Source organism: Saccopteryx leptura, chromosome 5 (genome assembly GCF_036850995.1).
Source record: "Saccopteryx leptura isolate mSacLep1 chromosome 5, mSacLep1_pri_phased_curated, whole genome shotgun sequence".
NCBI lineage: Eukaryota > Metazoa > Chordata > Mammalia > Chiroptera > Emballonuridae > Saccopteryx > Saccopteryx leptura.
In genome coordinates this window covers 166,318,378-166,341,624 of record NC_089507.1, presented here as the reverse complement: position 1 = coordinate 166,341,624, position 23,247 = coordinate 166,318,378, and the positions used below count along the sequence as shown (strand labels likewise).

General features: G+C 46.8%; 1 protein-coding gene across 14 annotated transcripts in view; it reads right to left on the bottom strand.

Annotated features, from left to right (window-relative positions):
- Positions 1-23,247, bottom strand: part of ARSG (arylsulfatase G) — a 104,838-nt gene that overhangs the window by 52,798 nt on the left and 28,793 nt on the right. For 10 of the 14 annotated variants that reach the window (XM_066386662.1, XM_066386669.1, XM_066386666.1 and 7 more), the window contains exons 2-3: positions 7,695-8,447; positions 2,903-2,947 (exon numbers count right to left, since the gene is read on the bottom strand). In XM_066386662.1, coding sequence (XP_066242759.1) covers positions 2,903-2,947; positions 7,695-7,912 — 263 coding nt within the window. In that variant the 5' untranslated portion in view covers positions 7,913-8,447. The remainder of the gene's footprint in view (positions 1-2,902; positions 2,948-7,694; positions 8,448-23,247) is intronic. The other 4 variants (XM_066386664.1, XM_066386668.1, XM_066386672.1 and 1 more) reach the window with 1 other exon arrangement.

Sequence of the window (23,247 nt, the reverse complement as noted above, 5' to 3'; positions counted from 1 at the left end):
GGTGCTACAGACTGAATATCCCATCCCTCAAAATACATATGCTGAAACTCTAACCCCTTCAAAGTAATGGCATTTGGAGGTGGAGCCTTTGGAAAGTGATAAGGGTTAGATGAGAGAATCCGCCCATGATAGGCATGGTGACCTTACAGAAAGAGGAGGAGCCCAGAGCTCTCTAGCTCCCCTCCTTGTGAGGACACAATGAGAAGCTGGCCATGTGCTGAGCAGGAAGAAGGCTGAATGCAGAATCTGACCGTGCTGGCAACCTGACCTTGGACTCCTTCGACTCTGAAACAGCACAAAATAAATGTACATTGTTTAAGGTGCCCACTCTGTTATATCTATTAACACGCCTGGGCAGTGCCAGAAATACATGGCACTCCTGACCCCACCTGCCTGCCTTTCACAACAGTCCTGAGTGTAGTCTCTCCTCAGCCTTGTTAATGTCATCACCTTGGAAACAGTTGTGGCACGTTTCTACAGCAAGATGTAGCTTCGAGCCCCTTCCCAGACTGTATGTTCCATGAGCATGGGCCTTAAAGTTGTAGCTCCAGCCCCAAGCAGGTGCTTTGCTGGGAGGGGGCCGCACCAGCAAAATCTGCCGGATGAACAGACAAAACTGGAAAAGAGAGAGGCCCATGTCGTTTGGGAAAAACACGTCAGTCCACTTTCCATATAATCGCTTAAGCCGATGCTTTAGGGCTCAAGTGCTTCCCCACTGTGTGATAAAGTTCATAGCTCAACTCTCAGAAACCATTTTTACTTCTTTACTTCCAAGTCTTTGGAGAGCCTTGACTGTATCCTTCTCAAAAAAATAAGTAAAAATAAAACCCTCACAACGTCCCACGCAGCCCCATGAACTGACCTGCAGGTCACCTTTCCCCTCTCCCACCTCTGCCTCCATTTGGCAGGGACTAATTAATAAGTAATAAAATGGTCTTGCTATTTGGAAAGCGCCTTTTGTTTTTCCCCAGGTCTATCTGGGCAGGCTCGGGCCAGTTCACCAACAGGGGTCCTAATTAAAGCCTGCAAACGCATTGTCAAGCAAAGCAGGAAACGCAGAGCCAGACATTACAGCAGCCTGTTAACGGGAAAATCAGCTCAAATTAAGACACAGCCAGACGGAAACCAAAGCAACTTGCCATTGCATAAATTACACGTATTAGAATCAGGGAGTGTTAGCGTTGGACACGCCACCGCGAGAGCCCTGGAGAGACATAACATTGCAAAGTTAAGCGTGTCCAGCCTTTATTTATAAGGAATTTAAAATAGATGATGAGGCCCTCTGTGGCAACTCTCTAAATTGCTATGTGACAGGAATAAAAACCATCTTTGCTCCATTCATAATTTAAAGGCTTGGAGGGGGAAACAGGTTTTCAGAATCATTTGTGGTGGCTTTTGTCAGTAGAGGGACAGGGGTGGGAAGTGAGAACTGGAAAATTGCTGAAGCAGGACTTAGACACACCAGCCTCCCCCCACCCCCACGTTTCCCTCCGTTAAATGGGAAGAGAGCAGAGTTATCCATCAGCAGGTTGTTACACGGGATCCCTCAGATATCTAGTATGCAGGCCCTTTGTAAACTACAAGCAAATGTGGCAGCAAATAGCAAAGTTTGCGTGTTTTGTTCTTTCACTCATTCAGACATCTGCTCATACTCGATCTTTAAAAAAAAAAAAAAAGATTCCTGACAGTGAACTTGGTATGATCCTTAGCAACTTCTTCCTTTCCTCTTCACATCGTCCTTGTGACTATGTGCACAGTCACAGTCAAAGAAGCGCACACACAGATACATGGAAACAAGATGTACACACAGGCATCTTCATGCCTCTTAGACCGAATACTTCTCCCCATTGCCACATCCTTGAGCCAAGCCATCCTGGAGGTGCCTGCCGTATGCCCCTGTCCTCCAAGCCACCAGAGGGGACCACCCCGTGTCAGGTAGAACAATCCATCCCACATGCAGGCTCATGATTTCAGTGCTCAGGGTCCCCCAACTGCCTTCAGGATCGAGTCCAAACACTTGAGCATGCGCGCGAAGCCCTTCACCAGCGCAGGTCCACTAGGTCAGCCTCACACTCCCCGTCCCAGCCACACCCCACTGCTACAATGCAAGCCAGCCCCAGAAGAGGGAGGGCTTTTTATTGTTTGGATCACAGATACAAAGGACAGTTCCTTGGGGAGCCTCTTTCAGTTCTGAGCCTTTATTCATGCTTTCCCCTCTGCCTACAATGCTCTTCCCTCCCCCTTTGTCTGGCTAATTGCTGCTCACCTTTAAGGTCTCCAGCATCCAGGTCCTCTTGGCTCCCCTCTGGAGAAATGGCCTTTATTTTCTTATAGTCCCACCACTTTAACATGATTTTAGCTCTGAGCTTTATCACCCAAAAGCCAGGAAGCCCAGCACGGGACCTTTCTCATTCTTGACTGTGACCCATGTGTAAATGTGCTAAATTCCATCCCTTAGGATGTCAACTGGGGTTATTAAGGTGGGACATAGGCCAGGAATTCCTGCTCTGACAACACATCACCCTCCTGGATTCACCAGACCATAAGCCCTGAAGGGCAGAGCTGCTGGGGTCTCCCAGCCTTCGTCTCATGGCCTGCTCCTTAGTCGAGATTCCCTGTTTGAATGAACGTCACTGGGAGGTTTAAAATGGGAACGAGTGATAGCTACTGGACAGGCTATTTTGAACTCGCAGTGGTGAAGCAAGCTGGCACCAAGGCCTCCCTGGTTAATATTTCAGTTCCTTTTCTCTAAGATTAGCTGCCCTCTAGATCGTCCTGTTCCTGTATGTCCTCATCTATTAAGCAGAACCTCAGTTAAAAACCCACAGCACGGCTTCTCTCAAATTCCCCTTGCCCCAGGTGGGCATTCCATGACTTTTTTCTGTCTATTTGACCTACTTACCCAAGGGCAGAGATGTGAAACTGCCTGTCCCATGACGCTGAGTGCCTACAGGGAAAAGACAGGCTGGGCCCTCCAAAAGCAAACGTCTCAGAGTTAATGATGAAGGTCACAGGACAAGAAGATGTCTCCCTGACAGGGGAGTCCTCAGCCCCGACTCTGAGTTCCTGCAGGGAGGGGAGAAAGCTGGAAGGAAATCAATTACACGGTAGGGGCCCTGGCCAGTTGGCTCAGCGGTAGAGCGTCAGCCTGGCGTGCGGGGGACCCGGGTTCGATTCCCGGCCAGGGCACATAGTAGAGGCGCCCATTTGCTTCTCCACCTCCCCCCCTCCTTCCTCTCTGTCTCTCTCTTCCCCTCCCGCAGCCAAGGCTCCATTGGAGCAAAGATGGCCCGGGGCTGGGGATGGCTCCTTGGCCTCCGCCCCAGGCACTAGAGTGGCTCTGGTCGGGGCAGAGCAATGCCCCGGAGGGGCAGAGCATCGCCCCTGGTGGGCGTGCCGGTGGATCCCGGTCGGGCACATGCGGGAGTCTGTCTGACTGTCTCTCCCGGTTTCCAGCTTCAGAAAAATACAAAAAAAAAAAAAATTACACGGTAGGGGAGGGGTCTTTCTCTTGCTCAGGTGCGTCTCCTCCGAAAAGTCCTTTCTGCCCCAGCTCTCCTGGTGCCCACCAGAGCTCGAGACCTCATTAGCACCCCCGCAGTTCTGAGTGCCGGCCTGGCTCACATCTCCCTTTAGGTTACTGCAAGTTCCCAAGGGCAGCAGGACGGCTGAGGAAGTCCTGAATGGTAACAGAATGGATGCATTTTTGCAAAAGCCAATGCTGAGGACAGAGATCAAACAGGGTGTTTGTCTGAACTGAGAGCTGTGGCCCATTTAGAAACAGCCTCAAGCCCCTGAGAGCCCCCGCCTTCCAGTGGTGAAGACTGAGCTTTGATTTCTAGCTAAGCCATGGCCTGTAACTCTCAGCAACAGCACTGACTTGACACAGTTAAACTGTTGCCAAAGAAGAGGTGAAGGAGGGAGGGAAAGAAACTAAGGTGCAAAGCTAACATAGTGCAAATCAACTCACGTAGGTAAATGTACTTACAATTTACACCCAACCTCAGTTCTGAGCCCGCCTAGCAGACAATTTAAGTGACAGGCAGGATGAGGGCTTTGCTGGCTGGGACCATGTCTCTGTATTACTGGTTATCTGTCTTCTCTCCCCCCAAGACACCTGTGGGTCATGACTGCTCGGGTGCTCAAACCCCAGTCTGGACATCCTAAGTCATTGCCTGAATCCAGTCCCCCAGCCAGGAGGCCTCTGCAAGTTACTGTACTATTTAACCTGAGAATTTTCAAGAAAAATGTTGTTTATTCTTATCAGGTGAAACCAGCATTGGCCTTCCCTAGATGGGCTGCCCCCCAGAACCCAATGAGTGCCAAATTATCAAGGCTATTCACTGGCTTCTCCTAACAATTTCAATTATTTACATATATTTCAGACTGCCGGTGAAAAGTATTTGTCCTTTTCCTTAAAGCATAAGCAATTCTCTCCTCTATCCTGTATCGTCATGCAAGCTTTCTAATTGCTTGAACAGTTTATGTTGTAGTTGATTACTAAGTCCCTGGCGTTTCCATTTAAATTCTAACATTTTCATTTTCTTCCAGTTATCATATTTTTTTTAAAACTTTCAAATGTTCTCCAGCCTGCCCAGCCCAGCTGGACACAGGACGCCGACTAAAGGACAGCCCATGAGGTCAAGGGCAAAACGTGCTGGTTGCCGGACCTGCGGACCAGGGCTGTGTCTACAAACTGAGAGAGGCCGAGGACTGCCTGCCACCACAGAAAACTAGAACAGAGGCCTGGCCTCTGCTCTCCTCAGAGCTTCCAGAAGGAATCAAGCCTGCTGACACCTTGACTTATACCTTCTAGACTTCGGGGCTGTGAGAGGATAGACATGTGTTGCTTTCATCTGTCCCATTTGTAGTAATTTGTTGTGTCAGATCTAGGAAACTAATATGCTAGTTTAAAAAAAAAGACAATAGAAAAGATACGTTCTCCAGTACTTGGCAGTAAGAGTTCTTGTCTGAAAGTCATGGTTCCCCACTGGCCCTGCGTCGGCAGGCAGAGAAGCCAGGGATGAATTAATCCATGGCCTCACAGGAAGCCCGCCTTCCTGTCAACAAAGCACAAAGTGAAAAGCCGTAGCCGTCACGCCAGAGGGCTGTCTGCCTGGCCTGTCACAAGGCTCAGATGGAGAAAGTATTTTCATTAGTGGGGAAAATATAGAAAAAATATAGGAGAACCCACCAAATCATGTCTGCATCTGGACCCTGAGGGGCTCCTTCTACTCTGGACAAGAGTGTGCCGGTTGGGGACAGCTCATAAGAAGAAATGTCCATGTTTCCCAAATGTCAGTTTAAACCAGGGGTCTCAAACTCGCAGCCCGCGGGCCGCATGTGGCCCGCCGAACAATTTTGTGCGGCCCGCAGACTAATCCCCTAGGCTTACTTAATTTTATCCAAAATATTTTGAACTTCGTGCATTAGTCTGCGGGCCGCACAAAATTGTTCGGCGGGCCACGAGTTTGAGACCCCTGGTTTAAACAATGGGCCCACCATTTCCCTTCTAACCCACTCGTCGCTAAAAGCTGAAGTTTCTTAGCATTCGGCAACCTAGTTCCCTTGGCAGATCTGGTAAGTGGCATGAGTTAACTCTTTCCCCAGAAGAAATTCCTATGCAGAAATTTCTGGATGGCCATCTTGAGGCATCGTGAACTCCAAAAGCCCATTTACTGATGAATAAAGATTTACGAATGGCCTGCTGTGTGACTAGCGTTGTGCCGTGGACTAAGAACAGAAAGGGGGAGAGACTAGACAAGGCATTTCTCTTCCTGAAGCCCAGAGCTAGAATTGAGGTGTAGGAATTTCCTGTGGCTGCCACACCAAATCACCACAAACTAGGTGGCTGAAAATGACAGAAATTTATTCTCTCCCAATTTGGGAGGTGAGAAGTCTGAAATCCAGATGTCTGCAAGATTGGTTCCTTCTGGGAGCTCAGAGGGAGAGTCTGTTCCAGGCCTCTCCCCCAGCCTCCTGGGCCTGCCAGCAGACCTGGGCACTCCTGGCTTGTAGATGCATCACTCCTGTCTCTGTCTCCATCTTCACATAGTCTTCTCCACGTGTCTCTTTGTCCTCTCCTCTTCTTATAAGGACACTAGTCATTGGATTTAGGACCCACCAAAATCCTGTATAACAGCATCAAAATCCTTAACGAGTTACATTTGCAAACACCTTGTTATCAAATATGGCCATGGTCTGAGGTCCCAGGTGCATGTGAATTTGGGGAGGATGGTATTCCACTCAACACAGGTGGTCAGATGATTAAACGATCACCACGGAGAGCAGCCAGAGTGATAGCCGAGTACACCTGAGACAGCCAAGCAGGCTTTCCTGAGGACCTCCTGTGGAATTGGAACCCTACTGGTGAGCAGAAACCAATTAAACAGAGGAAGTGGGAAGGGCACCAGGAAGAACTAATCACATAGAACTAATCACACCTGAGGACAGCTGCAAGCCAGCGGAGCCATGGAGAAACCAGGGTGCATCCTGGGCTGGTCTTGTAAGCTGCTGTTTGGAGTCTGGATTTTGTCCTTAGGGACACAAAATGACTCTGAAGGACTAGAAGCAGAGAAGTGTTTCTAGAAAGGTCACTTTGGTTGAGATGAGGAGGATGGACTGGAAAGGTAAGACCACATGCAGGGACCCCATGGTCCAGATCTCAGGGGAAAGTTCCCAGCTCCAGGGTGCAAACAGCTGAAACCTCAGCACTGTCCTATGCAGTGAGCTGGAGTGATCCCCCCGAGCCAGATGGAGGAGTCAACCCAGTGCACATGGGATCAGAGCTGACCAGTCAGATCAAGGTCAGGCCAAGAGGAAAACCCTGAGTGTTGAAAGCTGACACAAAAAAATGTATGAAAACTTCAATCCATTCACATGCATACCTCTCCCTGACCTTTGCAGACCCTTTGGGGTAAGAACGCCTAATAAGTACTGTCACCTCCCAAATCAGTCATTTTACCTCTGTGCCTCCCTGACTCAGTTGTTCAAAGGACACCTTCACCCTTGAACTCCCAGGCTGGGTTCCAAACTCTCCCCAGGAACATCAAAAATGCCTGATACAGACTCACGTAGATTATAATCCTTCTTTTTCACTGACCCTGTGTCCACAACCAGACAGTAAGTACCTTGAGGGCAAAGGTAGTTTTTTTATCTTGTTTACTTCTGTATTCCCAGAGGTAATGCAGATGGATGGATAGATGGATGAATGGATGGATGGATGGATGGATAGATGAATGAATGGAGGAATGGATGGATGGATGGATGGATGGATGGATGGATGGATGATGGGTGGACGGATGGATGGATGGATGGGTAGATGTATGAATGGATGGATGAATTGATGATGAATGAATAAAGGGATGGATGGATGGATGGATGATGGATGGGTGAATTGATAGATGAATGGAAGGAGGGATGGATGGATAGATGGATGGATGAATGGATGGATGGATGGAGGAATGGATAGATGGATGGGTGGATGGATGGATGAGTTGGTGGATGGATGAATGCATGTATTAATGGATTTCTCCATGAGGCTATTATACTGGTTTCATACCAAGTTAATCAATCACATAAACAAACCAATATGGACCCATTCATTGCTCTTTAAATGCTTTATGCTAACCCCCCTCCCATGCCACAGAGTAACATATCCAGAAAGAAGCTGACTTAGCACCCTCAAGACTCACCTCATTCCTTCAGCAGCCATCTTATCGAGGTTGGCAGTGTCCTTTGTTTCTGCCCAGTTTGCTCCCAGGTCACCCCACCCCATGTCATCTGCCAAAATGATCACGAAATTTGGTTTCTGGCCTCCTGTTTCCCCACTGAAGTGGAAGTTCACGAGAGGGAAAAGACATCCCAAGAAACTCACCCCCACCCATAAAACCTTGAAGAAAAGCCAGGCCATGGTGGTAAGGGGAAGATTCCGATGGTACAGAATGATAGTGGGCCACCAGTAGAGACTTCTCTGCGAGTCCCCTCACTTCCAATGCAGTGAGTCTCCAGGGATTGGTGTTCTGCAAGAAGATATTACAACTCACTCACTGTAAAGATGAGATTGCTGAGGCCCAGTGTCCTGGTGGTGGGGGTGGGGGCTACAGAGATAGTGGGAGCTGCAGAAATGAGTCCCCCATCTAGAATCCTAATTCAAGAGAGTCAGGAAACTTGCACCCCAAATTTGCTCTCCAAGATGGCTGGCTGTGTGCGGCAATCAGACATCAGTGCCAACAACTGCCCTTTGGCTGATTAAAAAGCAACCCCTCTGCGCTCAGGGACATTGGAGCAGAAGCTCAAGCCTCGCATTTGGTTGGGATTCCAGCTGGTAAGTGCAGCAGAAAAATCTCACATCTGTGAAACACCTGGGCGTTCTGGAAGCCGCCATCAGCCACCAATGAGTTTCTGTGTTCCAGGTGGTTGAAAGCTTCATGTTTCTGTAAAGTTTCCTGAAAGAACAAAAATTGACAAGAAAACAGAGTTGAAACTGCCAGTGCAGCTGTGTTTTACTCAGTAGCTTAGGAAATAATCACTTTTCCAATGCCAACACATGTTTTCCTCATTATTTGCATATTTAACTGGTTCATCAATTTCTCCACCTGAGAAATAGAGATGATAATAATATTTGCAACGAGCCTATAACCACAGGGGTGAAAGCACCATTAGAGATGATCTCTCTCAACCCACTCACTGTGTACCTCGAGAGTGCTGAGGCCCAGAATTCTGGATGGGACAAGGACCAGCACCCCACTCCTCAGGATCCCTGCCTTCCCACTGCCACCCACAGGCTTCTCTGATTCACAAGAAATTCTCACACTAACTGTAACAATAACAAACCCACCAGAGGATTCTAGGAGAAAGAGTGAGACCCTGATTACCAAGATACAATCATGCTACAGACAAACATTTCTCTTTTTTTTTATTTTTATTTTATTTATTCATTTTTAGAGAGGACATAGAGAGGGAGAGAGAGAGACAGAGAGGGAGAGAGAGGAGAGAGAGAAGGGGGGAGGAGCTGGAAGCATCAACTCCCATATGTGCCTTGACCAGGCAAGCCCAGGGTTTTGAACCGGCGACCTCAGCATTTCCAGGTCGACGCTTTATCCACTGTGCCACCACAGGTCAGGCCCAGATAAACATTTCTATACAAAATTCCTGAGAGAAATTAATTGGGGGAAAAGGAAATGTCAAGAAATAAGGTCATGGCAGGATGTAAGTGGAGAGTCTATGGGGGCTTATTGTAGACTCTTCATTTTGCTGTATCTTTCAAACGTTTCAATAATAAAACAGTAGAAAACAATTTTTTAAAATTTTTAAGGGAACTGTGTCTCTTTACATCTTGATAATGCAATTTTTAATAAGAAAATCTAAAGACATGCTCAACCAGTGTTTCTCACACTTTGATGTACCTACAAATCATCCGGGGATGTTACCAAAATGCAGGTTCAGTAGGGAAGGCTGGGCCTGGGTTCTGTATTTCTAACAAGCTCCCCCCAAAGTCCTACCCTGCTGGTCTTTGAATCATTTTCATTAGTGAGATGCCTGGGAAAAATAAATCCCAATTCTGGTCCTAGATGAAAACTAACCTAACCAGAGATGACTAACCTAACTGGGGATGACTCAGCTTCAGTGGACAAACATGAAAACAATACATCAGGTTCCATTTGGAAAGACAGGAGTTGAAGGTTACACTTTCAACCCAGCTTACAAACAGGAACCGTAAAATAAAACCATATCACCCTTAGTTCACTTAAAAGACCTACATTCACAAAGTTAGTAAGGAGAGAAAGACTTGACGTTCTAGACCAAATAAAAAGCTCAGCTGAACACCCAACCTCTGGAGAAGATGAAAGGAGGACCACGTTGCAGCATGAAGATGCCACTAGGGCCGAGGTACGGCAGACCTAGCTCCAGTGGTGACCCCGGCCTTGGGAATGAATTCATAGCCCGCGAGGCCAACCCAGTGGCTGACCCGCGGAGACAGGGCTATCTGGACATATGTAAAGTCTGGAAGACCTAGATAAACTCAGAAGGATGGGCAGATACCGGCTCAACCATAAAAAGGAAGTCCAAGTAAACAGTCATGGTCATCCAGAGGCCAATGAATCAATTGTTCAGAAGTGCAAATTTTTCTGTTTTCCAAAGGGAGCATTACTATTTCAAAGTCAATTAGATTCAACTGGTATTTGTTGATCTTGAGGCCCCAAAGACTTCTCCCTTTCTAGAAGAAAGAGCCCTTGCACAAGGAGGGCGCCTAGCAAACACTTGTGGACCTGCTGGTTGATTCCTGGCCTCGTTTTCCCTGGCTTCTGCCCATGAGCAACAATCACAGGAGGATTTTTCTTCTTAAAGCTTGGAAGACTAGCGTGGCCTCATTCTTGGTTGATAATCCATTTCAGAAGGACCCGACTCGGAATTTTTTTTTTTAATTCACATAAGAAAGGTGAGAAAATTAAGGTGAGAACATAGACTGTCTTGCTTCAGAGTTCCGTGATAAAAACATTCCTTTGAGGATTTGCAAAGAGAATCATTAAATACTTAACATTTCATGGAATGGAAATAAGCTAATTTAGCTAGTGCTCCATTGCATTATCCTTCATGCCCACACTTCCAGGGAGACACTTCATCTTTTCCCTCTTTATTTTTTTAAAACTATGATGAAAAGGCAAACTGGACATTCTAAGAATGGAGTCCAAGCCACAGACTTTGATTAAGATCCAAGCCGAAAAAAACCCCAACATGATCCAAGGTGACATTATGGGAAACAGTATGGAGGTTCCTCAAAACATTAAAAACAGAACAACCAGATGACCCAGGAATCCCACTTCTGGGTATTTGTCCAAAGGAAATGCAGTCAGTATCTTCAAGAGATACCTCCACCTGTGTTCATGGCTGCATTTTTGCACAACAGCCAAGATATGAAAACAACCTAAGTGTCCATCAGTGGATGAATGAATAAAGCAAATGTGCTGCATATAAAATATATGTAAAAAAAAAATATATATATATATAGCCTGACCAGGCGGTGGCGCAGTGGATAGAGCATCGGACTGGGATGCAGAGGATCCGGGTTTAAGACCCTGAGATCGCCAGCTTGAGTGAGGGCTCATCTGGTTTGAGGAAAAGCCCACCAGCTTGAACCCAAGGTCGCTGGCTCCAGCAAGGGGTTACTCGGTCTGCTGAAAGCCCGCGGTCAAGGCACATATGAGAAAGCAATCAATGAACAACTAAGGTGTTGCAACGCGCAATGAAAAACTAATGATTGATGCTTCTCATCTCTCTTCGTTCCTGTCTGTCTGTCCCTGTCTATCCCTCTCTCTGACTCACTCTCTGTCTCTGTAAAAAATAAATAAATAAATAAAAATAAAAAACAAACAAACTTTAAAAATATATATATATGTAAACAATGGAATATTATTCAGCCATTAACAAGAAGGAAATCCTCTCATGTACAACCTGGATGAACCTAGCAAGTATCCGGCTAAGTGAAATAAGCCAGACACAGGAAGACAAACACTTCATGATTACACTTACATGTGGGAATCTAAAGAAGTTAAATTTGGCCCTGGCCAGTTGGCTCAGTAGTAGAGTATCAGCCTGGCATGTCAATGTCCCTGGTTCGATTCCTGGTCAGGGTACACAGGAGAAGCGACCATCTGCTTTTCCTCCCCTCCCCCTCTCACTTCTCTTTCTCTCTCTCTCTTTCTGTCTCTTCCCCTCCTGCAGCCATGACTCAATTGGTTAGAGTGCACCGGCCCAGTGCGTTGAGGCACTAAAAGTAGCATGGTAACTAGTTAGTAATACTATAGGTACTACAAACTTGAAATTTGCTAAGAGAGTAGATTTCAATGTTTTCATCACAGCCAAAACAAAAGTACAAATGGTACTCTGTGAGGGCATGGATATGTTAACTAGCTTCATTGTGGTAATCATTTCATAATCAAAACATCATGTCATTCAACATAAATATATACAATTTTTATTTGTCAATTATACTTCTGTAACATGGGAGTATTTTTAAAAGATCCAAGATGAGACATTGAGCTCAGTGCCTCATCTCTCCCAAGTTTTTCTTTACTCACGTCCCTCCCCCTCAGAAGAGAAAGTGGATGTGAGCAAGGTGCCCTCCTTTGCGCTAAGGAAGAAAGGGGGAGTCTTTGGCAAATAAAGCATTCACCCCTCCTTCCAGTGGACGGAAGGTGCCTGACCACCTGGCTCAACAAGCTCGGGGAGGAAGGCCCATCTGTTCCTGGGAGCAGAGGCCTGGGGCAGATCCTCGCTGAGCACAAGCATGGACCATGCCCTGTCTCCCTGCTCCTTGGGCAGCAGCAGAGTAAACTTGAGCTGCCAATCAACTTGGTGAGGATTTCTACTCTTTTACTACGACCCCCATTTCAAAGCAGAACTGCTGAGTCTGCTCAAGTCTGGCCTCCCTTCGGGTTCTGGGCTTATTTATAGGAAAAGGTACTTGTGGAGGTAGCGTGATCAGCAGGCGAGCTGCTGTTCACAAGGGTTGAGGAGTGACCGGGATGAGGCAACCTGAAGATGTGCTCTGCAGTGTCTGAATACCAGAGCTGGACGGCCACCTGACCCTGGCTCCCTGGGAGCCTTCCTGTGGCCAAGCGGCCTGCGAGAGAGCCCTGAGAACAGCTGAAACAACCAGAAGGTCCAGCTGACCGTGCTGGCAGAGGGCTCTGGTGGTTTTCCAGAGACAGAGCTTCAGATGAGCCAAGGCCAAAGAAGACAAAGGCACTCAGGGAGGGTGGTCCCTGGGGGCAGGGCACTGTTGTTTTACCGGCAGATCAGGCCCTGGTCATTGCGCCTGCTGGGCTGGGAGTCACGTGGGGGCTGCCAGGAGGGGCCTGGGGACCCAGCTGCCCAAGCGCCATCTGAAACGACTCCCCTGTGCACTGACATCTACCCGGCCAATGCCGACTGATGAAGCAACAGGTCTTGATCTAGGCACTGTGCACACAGCAGCGAACAAAACACAAAACCCGCTGCCCTCGTGGCACGTCTGGTTGGGGGGCTGGGGGGAAGGAGGAAACAAGCGTGGCAGGGAGAAAATCCTAGCAGGACGAGGATCCGGCGTGTGGGCGTGAGCTGGTACAAAGTGTAAGGGGGAGGTCAGGGACAACCTCCCTGAGAGGGTAGGGTCTTTCTGGAAGGGTCGGGAAGAGAGAAGGGGGAAGCGATGGGGCCACAAGCCCAGAGGAGAAACAGTGGCAGCAGAGCCTGCCAGGGCTCCAGGAAGTCAGGAGGAAGACAGGCTCAGCCAGCAGTGGGGAGGCGGGTGGGTCTGGGCCCCAGCGGCGAGCTCTGCCCACGCCCAACAGAACAGACCGCAGGCGGCTCTGCTGAGAAGGAACAAGTGTGTTGCAACAACAGGACAGGTGAGGAAGGAGCTGAGAAGTGAGGAGTCCACCTCCCTGGCAAGGTGAGAGACAGCGTGAGATGCAAGCCAAGTGCCTAGGGCGCAGAATTTCAAGGTGCAGCACTCCCTGCCCTCGCATGACCCTTAAAACGACCTCCTGCTTAAATCTGGCCTCACCTTCATCCAAGCCCAAGTGGAGCGGAAAATCCACTTACCCTGGTAGCCAAGATAAACAGTGACTGAAGTGATTAACGTCTATGTGTAATCAATGCCCTCATGGCCCCTAATTTGCCCTGAGACCCTACCATATGGGTTTGGGGCTGGCCCAACTCAGAAAGATGGCTTTCTTAGAGCACATCTGGGGAGCTCGGGCTCAGCTCCACAGAAAATGCAAGGAAATCCTTTCTGTTCCTGTTCTGTTTTTCTTCTTTCAGTTTTATTGACATATCACTGACACACAGCACTGTATAAGATTAAGGAGTACGGCCTAATGACTTGGTTTACATATGTTGTGAAATGATTACCACAGTAAGTTTGGTTAACATCCATCATTTCATTGAGGCACAATTTTAAGAAAAGGAGGAAGAAACGTTTTTGTCCTCATGATGGGAACTTTTAGGGTCTGCTTTCTGAGAAACTTTCAAATACCGCACACAGCAGTGTTAACTAGATTATCAAGTCCTGCATTTTATACCCAGGACGTACTTATCTTATAACCGGAGCCAAAGAAATCACTGACTGACTGACTGTCTCCATACAGGCTTGGAGATCAATTCCTCTTAGATAATTAAAATGCGGGATTTTTTTCCCCAGCTTGAAGACCTCAAGCCAGACACTGTTGTTGAGAATACCGTGTCAGTGAACCCAAGGATGCCAGGAACCTCGCCCACAGGGTGCCCGTGACGCCCAGCCTGCCTCTATGCTTGAACCACCTGCTGGGACTGTCACAGAAGGAAGCCAGGGGGCAGGAGCCAACTTGCAAAGGCAGAGGTGGCGCCATGCTATACATCTAAACACCAAACACCGTTGCCCTGTGGAAATTATACCTGGTTCCTTGAAATCAGGTCAGGAAAAAATAAAAAACAGAAAGAGTGGATGGGCCGCTGAACACATCCTTTCTCTAAATTCTATCCGCCTCTTGAGAAGAAAACTCAGGAGAGGTGAGGTTAAGAGGAAAGGGCTCAAGGTCAATCCCCTAAAATGACACTCCCAGAAAGTCTGTTTCTCACATTTTTAAAGAATTTTTGACAAAGTGGCACTGACTTACTCTTTGTTAAACATTTGATTACAGAAGTTGTCAAATGTACAAAAGTTGAGAAACTCATGCACGCCCATCCAGTGTCTAGATTCAACAATTATCAACATGTGGCCGGTCCGGTTGTTTTTTCTGTCTCTTCCCCTCACCTTCCACAAACACTGGCTTATTTTGAAGCCAACGCCAGACACCATGTCATTTCATCTGCAAACGTTTCTATCTGGTTCTCTAAAACATAAGGATTCTTTTAAACTATAACTACAATTCTATTAATAGCCCCCTTTAAAAATTAACAACCACTTTTAATATAAAAAATCCAATCAGTGTTTAAATGTCCTCCCCCTTGTCTCATCAATGATTATTTTACAGTCACTTTGTTCTAATCAGATTCCAAACAAAGTCCATGTGTCTCGTTTCATTTATAAGTATCTCTTCTCTTTTCCCTACAATATACTTATAAATTCAGTTGTCGGTCCTATAAAATTTCTTAAATTTTGGTTTTGGCTGACTGTATCCATGATGTCATTTCAAATGTTTCCCAATCCCCTATTCTCCCTGTAAACTGAGTTGCAGATCTAGAGGTAAGATCAGACTCAGGTTTGAATTTTCTGGCAGGCCCACATCATACAGCTTATCTTTCTCCATGTCTTGTTAACAATGATCAGTGGGTTCATGTAGAAAAATGTTTCGTTTTTCAGGAGAATAGGGAACTTTCTCTTAAATGCTACTTATGATCCTTTCTGGGTTTTTGCAGATTTATCCTTCCCCCAGATCTGTTCCATCTCTGCAATGAAATGCGTTGGATTCTGTTATGGACCGAATGTTTGTGTGCTCTCCAAATTCATAAATTAATTCCTGACCCCCAAAGCAATGGGGTTTCTGGGAGGTAATTAGGGTTGGATGAGGTCATGAGGGTGGGGCCCTCATGATGGGATTAGTGCCCTTGGATGAAGGGATAGGCAGGAGCTTGCTCTCTCCAACATGTGAGGACACAGTGAGAAGGCAGCTGCCGGAAAGCCAGGAAGAGAGCTCTCACTAAGATCCCAGTCACCCAGCACCTTGATCTTAGACATTACAGCCTTCAGAACTGTGATAAGTAAATGTCTGTTGTTTAAGCCTCACTATGGTATTTTATTATGGCAGCCCAAGCTGACTGAGACAGATTCCAGGTAAGCTTTTATCTGAGAACCTCTGGGGGTGAGGCAGGCACGGAAGTCGGGATGAGACCAAAACTTGGAGGGGGGTTGGTAAATGCTCAATCCAGTGAAGCAATTACTTGGGAAATTTGCATTTGGGGAACTGAATTTGGGGATGTTGGCCTGCTTCCTGGCGGATGTGTGTCTAGATTCAGCACAGTCATCTGTTAGTTGTGTGACCTTGGGTAAGCGACTTGTCAAGCCAGTAGCCACGGCCACCATCACAGCTGCTTGGCCCGTGCAGGTTTGAATTTGATTAGGACAGACGGTAATGAAACAATGGAGCCAAGAACTGGTGGGCCATTTGCTTTAATCCTAGCTTGCACCTGGCGGGGAAGTAATACACACAGTGGGAAAACACTTCCCTTTCCATTCAGGGCTCCCAAAGTCACTGACTTATCCGAGTTTCCTAGAATCAAAGGTTTGTACTTCACCAGCCTTACTCACCTCTGTTTCTCATCTCTTTCTCTCTGTACAAACTCTGCACAAACTGGCTTCTCCTTCAGCACTCTGCCATCTTGGCTGCTTCTCCTCTCCTCTATGTGGCCTTTCTCTGCTTTCCTTTCTCTGCTCTCTCCTCTAATGCTAATCTCAGGAACCGAGAGAGAACAGGCTCCCAGTCTGCTCCATTTTATAGTGTAGAAATCAAAACCTTTAATCCAATATACAAACAAGAAAATCTCTGATACAAAGTCACTTAGGGTAGGAAAGGCTTAGTCTTAAAACTAAGCTTTAGGGTATAACAACCCTGCCTGCTTACAGCCTGTCCCCCACACCCAATACAAACTATAAGTGAGCAAATTTATATATCATATTTACAAACTTATTTGACCAACACTACTAAATTGCTCTGTACCTCAGTTTCCCCACTCAAACAAAAAGCAAAGCCAAAGTAAACTTCCTCCATCCCAAACCAAACGTGAGAATGAAGTCACCCAACACCAGCAGCTGCTCTCAGCAAGTGTTCAGAAACGGTGGCTACGGTTATTCCACCATGTGACTGTTTTCAGGATGAAGAGATGGCAAATAAGAGAACACTATGATAAAAGTACCATGCAAGAGCAAAGCACTACTACAATTAATACTAAGCAAGATAACTGGTGAAATCCGGACTCCCTGGTAGCTCTGGGCTGTCTTTGTCACCACTGTTTGTCAGCAGGCTCTGCAGTGGGATTCTGAACCCAGAGAAGGCAGAAGCTCCAAACACCATGGTCAGAAACAATTCTGCAGGGACAGTGAAGAATCATTCTGGTTTGCAGCTTTTTTTTAATATTTTTTATTTTTTGTGACAGAGATAGAGAGACAAAGAGAGGGACAGATAGGGATAGACAGGCAGGAAGGGAGAGAGATGAGAAGCATCAATTCTTTGTTGCAGCTCCTTGTCTCATTAGTTGTTCATTGATTGCTTTCTCATATGTGTCTTGACCAGAGGGCTATAGCAGACTGAGTGACTCCTTGCTCAAGCCAGCGACCTTGAGTTCAAGCCAGCGACAATGTGTATGATCCCACGCTCAGGCCAGCGTCCCCATGCTCAAGCTGGTGAGCCCACGTTCAAGCCGGATGAGCCCACGCTCAAGCCGGTGACCTCGGGGTTTTGAACTTGGGTCCTCCGCATCCCAGTCTGATGCTCTATCCACTGCGCCACCTCCTGGTCAGGCTGGTTTGCTACTTTTTTAAAGCTTCAAACTTTATTTCCTTGTCACATAATCCCACAACTGTCTGTGTCATTTCGGGAAACCATGAGCCAGGTCTCTCAGTCTGGGCCATCTGGTGACATCGGGCATGGTCCTTGGAGTACACTGCCACCAGCAAATCTGGTTTTGGACAATATAACAGGTCAAGGTGACATGCAAAGTGGGTGCCAAACAAGTGCATATAACAGGAACAACGATGGCCAAGCCTGCTCCACCCCACCCTGAAAGCCCTCCTTCCTCTCATCACTTCCCAAAACTCAGATGACCTTGCTAAGTTCCCCCTTTTCTGAGATTCTCACTCACAACAGGGCGCTTGTTGAAATGCTGTTTTGGGTGAGTATCACACATGTGACCTGTCTTCTAAACTAGACCGTCAACACTTTTGAGAGGAGGGACCACATCCTCTGGGGTGTGGTTTTGTGGCCTGGGAGATGACGGTGTCCATCAGGGCTCATGAGTCGGTTACTATGAGCAGACTCTGCTGGGATAGAGGAGCAATGGGCGTGGGATGGAAGGACGGGCGCTTCCTGTACCCAGTGCTGCCATATACCCTTACTAAGCATCCAATAGACAAACAAGAAAATCTCTGATACAAAGTCACTTAGGGTGGGAAAGGCTTAGTCTTAAAACTAAGCCTTAGGGTATAACAACCCTGCCTGCTTACAGCATCCAGACTCAGCTAAGGAGACCACAGCTCTTCACCAGGCATGGCAGGGCAGGGGCCCTCCTTGCCTACTTTCCATAACACAGCCCAGAGCACCCCTCTAACTTCTTTTTGTCATTCCCCTTACTCTCCTGGAAATGCAAAAGTGCACCATGACAAAAGAGTTAAAATAGAAACCTCTCCTGTATTGTTCCAGGGAACAGCAGGACAGGCTGTGCGTGTTTGGACAAGATGGGGAAAGCCAGTCATCTCCCTCTGGGCAAGAAACATAGCAGGAGAGCAGGTTTTTTGTTCCTGGGGCTTTGAGGAACACGATGGGTGGGGCAGCACCACAAATTATCCAAAAAAAGCCTGATTTAATTGGAGCAAAACCCAGTGGTCCCATAGACAGCCCTTTCCAATATTTCCAGTTAGATTTCATGACCCGCAACCATGTGATAAAAGTTTAATATGACATGTATTTATCCTAAAGCAATGTGATCTAAATCACTTGGTTCTGATAATTTTGATTTTATTTTGTTTTGAGGACTTCTGCAATCAGCTTGGGATAGTTTACAGATGCCTCCTCAAAGCAATGTTCTTTTTTTTTTTCTTTTAAGTGAGAGAGGATGACAAAGCTATAAGAGCAGTAAACTCTGAATACTGAGAAGTCTTGGAACAAATATCAATGTTGGAATCAAATAAAACTTACTCCAAAAAAAAAAAAAAAAAAAAAAACTTACTCCAGAGTAAATGAGATGAATGCACCCAGTGATAGAGCATCAACACTGGGCCAAATGGTAACCAGGCGTGACAGGAGTCAGATCGCCACAACCTCCACGGGTGGGGAGGTTATCTCCCTGTCCCCAAAACCAGCACACTCGCTCCTACCTCCAGCCTTCCTCTCATTCTTTTCACCCCTCCCCCACCCACACACCCACCCCATGTTACACCGGTCCTTACACATGTTAACTCGGTTAACCAGCCACCCGGGGCAGGGTTAAGCGCCCCTGCCCTCAGCCGGTATTATCCCCCTGTCAAGAATGAGCAGACTGAGATAGAAAGAAGGTAACTAATTTGCCCAAGGTGACATGGCTACTGAGGGCAGATCTGGGATTCAAGGTCAAGTTCATGTGCATCTTACATTTATAGCATCGTACGTCATAAATTCTGTACCCCCTGCCTGGCCTTGTACTGTCAGTCCACTTTGGTGACTGTTGGGCTTGTTGTATCTCCCTGCGGAGCTCTTATCCACAAAGGTAGGGAGCATATCTTTCTTGTCCTCATATGGACCATACTTAGTGACCTGCAAAGTTTCTTTGCTTTGGTAGCCTCTAAAAGAATTTGGAAAAACAATAAACGCCCTCTGTATCAGTCAGCTCAAGCTACTGTAACAAAATAACCCAGGCTGAGTGGCATAAACAACAGAAATTTTTTTTTTTTAAGTTCTGAGGCTGGACGTCCGAGATGAGGGTGGCAGAGTGGTCGTGTTCCAGTGAGTGCCTCACTTCTGGCTTGCAGATGGCCACCTGCTCAGTATCCTCACATGACCTTTCCCCAGTGTGTTCCCAGAGAGAGAAAGAGAATTCTCTCCTCCTCTTCTTATAAAGGCACTAATGTAATCATGAGGGCCCCACACTGTCCTGACCTGGTCTAACCCTCATGCTTCCTGAAGGCCTCATTCACAAATACTAACACATTGGGGGGGGGGGAGGGCTGTAAATGCAGAGATGGGGGGTGGGCACAAATGTTCAGTCCACACCACCCTTGTATAGTTCTAAGTTTTCTTTGATGTTTCATCATATTTTCAAATAGCCGCCCAAAATACCATTTTGGTTGTATTTCTAAAGGTGATTTTAAGAGTAAAATTCTTAAGCTACACTTTTAAATGTATCAAGTGTAATATAAACATCAGAACAATATGAAAACCACCATCATTCGTTTAGAAACTACATGAGAAAAATTCCCCATTAATTTGAAATGTTATATCATTTTCCTTTTTGCAAAACTGCATTTCCATTCTATCTCAAACAATACACTTTCATGTTCAAAAATATTTAATTACTTATCCCATTTCTCTGAAATAGAGATATTGTGCATAAATTGAAATTTAACATTTTACACTTCACTCCAAGTATTTTTAAAAAATCCCTTCTGAACTGAGTATCACAATTATTACTGTAATAATTTATACTAAAACTTAAATTTTGATAATTACTAAGCATATGATAGTTTTATTGGAAACACGTCTTCAACACGATGCACTGACTTGGAGAAGGGCAGTTACCCTCACACACCAATGCAACATTCCCCCGGGGCACAGCAGGCGCCCTGGGCATCCCTGGCTCTGGTTAAGGGGGGCAAGGCCAGCTGTGCAAGACTGATGGAACACCAGGCCTGAGCTACAGCGGATTCTCAGACACCCAGGAAAGAGATGACGTTCTGGGCAGTCAAGGATTCCTGTCGAAGGCCCCTCAAATGCTCTCTCTTCACTGGCTGCTCTGAAAACCCAGCCCTCACAAGTAGGCTTGCTCCCCCCCCTGAGCTCCAGACAAGATTCCTTTCAATCTACTTACCCCAAGTTGAAGTTCTCACGGGCTGGTAAATGCAGTGAGCTTATTTGCAAGCCAGGGTCATATCTGCCTGGCAACCCAACATGAAGACTAGAAGGACTAAAACTGTTAACAGAGAACAGGCTGGCCAACTTTGCACAAAGGAATCTGTTTTCATGCAAATGGCCCTAGGCGAGATGTCTACAAAAGAGAGCAGTGGGGATGGTTTTCACAGCCAACTGATTTCCAGAGAAAAGGCTGAGGGACTTTTTAAAGGCTTCACTACAACCTTGCCCACTGTGAGTGGAGAGCCAAGGGACTCTGCTGCCACTTGGTTGCCAGAGACACAACAGAAGAGGCTAAGAGGGGAGATGAACCCTTTCCTTAATTTCCTGATTTTTCTGGTTCCTGTACTCCAGACTCCAAAGGCTCTTTTGTTCGGATTTAGAACTAAACAGAGTTAGTTTTGTTTGGGGAGGGGGTTACCATGGCAATGCAGTGCTCTCCCTGTCTTTGCTTTCCCTGGAGGACTGAAATAAGCAAGGGTTTACATAGTAGGTCTCACTAGGATTAAGGGAACAATCCTCTAACTAGGCAGGCAAAAGTCACTGGTTTGCGGCTGGTGATGCCGCATCTTCCTGCCAACTCTCTGTCACCCAAACAGAGGTGGCAAACGTAAACTTTAGATGAGCTCTACTTGTAAAATGGGCCAGTGTGTCTCTAAACGTTGTGAAACCTTGGGCAAACCCCTCTAGTACTTGTACCTCAACAGTTCTCAACTCTAAAATGGGGATGAGTGTCAGCTGCCTAAGACTGATGATGGGGTTAAAATTAGGTCACATGTAAGGAACTTAATAACATGTTGGGAGCAAAGCAAACCTGTAAAAGTTAATTATAGTATTAATAAAAATGACAGTGACAATGCATTATTATATTATTACAGTTCTGTCCTACCGACAGCCAATTGTTTCACTTGAACAAATACACAGAAGTGACTTTCTCAATTATTCATTCACCTCTCAGGCTTTCAGCCAATTTCCTTCTAATTTTTAAAATCCAGAAGGTGAAGTGCCAAGACCTCTCCGTGACTTGCTTAGACTCCCTTGGTTGTAACTGCTAGGCTGTACCACTAGGTTCTTATGCAAGACTCAAATATGCTGGATGCTGTGTCATATTAAATATGACATTTCCATAGTGAATGAAATCCCAAGGCTATGTAAGATCCTAAATATCAAAGATCACACTTACAGTCTGCCTCATTTTAGCACTAAGGGTTTTCATTTTAGTGATTACAGTTTCCACATATCCTTATGTGTGGATTCGTCCCAAAACAACTAAAGTAAAACATATGGCTTGCAGGGTGTGTGAGGAGTCAGCCACCGTCATAAATAACGACACAAGAACTAAAGGGCCTGATCAGTGGTGGCGCAGTGCATATAGCCTGGACCTGGAATGCTGAGGTCACTGGTTAGAAACCCCCAACGCACATGCAGAGAAGCAACTAAGATTCATGCTTCCCACTCCTCTCCCCTCCCCACCTTTCTCTCTCCTCTCTCTAAAATCAATAAAAAAAAATAATAAAAGAACTAATGGGTACTGAGAGCTTGCCATAGCCAGTCACTCTGATCTGAACTTCACAGGAATTGTAAGTTAACCCCTTCAATTTTGGGGAGTACTGCCATTGTCTCCATTTATAGATTTGGAAATTGACGCTCCAAGAAGTTTAGTTACTCCCACAATGTTGCAAAGCTAATCAGTGCCCCTGGCTGTACAGTACTGGCCCTAACAGAACACTACACCAGCACACACCTGTCCCCACCAAACCAACGCCGGAGCTTAGTAACAGCACAGAAAGGCATTTAACCCAGCAGACAATACCCCCAAATCATGAGGGAAAAGCAGGCAGCGAGAAAAGAGGTGTTTTGTGTGTTGTTGTTTTTAATTAAAATTCAGATCGTCCACTCCTTCTGGTGGCGACCCTCCAAGCACACACAGCAGACTAGGGTCTCTCGAGTTTGTCATCTGAACCCCAACGAAGAAAGCAGCCCGTGCCAGGTCGGCAGGGGAATGCGGAGAGTAAGGCCTTTGCCTTCGAGAAGGTGCCAAATGGTCCGTGGGGACTTGAGGCGGTCAGCAGAAAGCACAGTCTGAGATCCCGGGGTTCCGAAATGCCTGGGATCCGACACACTGCTTTGTCCTCAGGACAGTTCGTGCCTGAGATTTTCCGTGCATTACATGCTGAATTCACGGTGCTCTTGGGGTCAGGAACTTCGGGATGAGAGGCAAGTACTAACGACCCGGTCCCTCTGCTACCGGCAGCCATGCACCTGTGTGGACTTCGGCGCTCGCCCGGGAGGACGGCACGCGTGCGCCCCCGGCCGGGAATGCTGACTCAGCCCGGCTGCTCGCCTCACTCTGCTCAACGCGGATGCTGCTGCCGCTGCCGCTACTGCTGCAGAAAAGGGGGGAAAGCAGGACAGCCTTAGCGGCCAGACCGCCAGCTCCCTGGGGCCACTGCAGCATACCTCCCCCTGC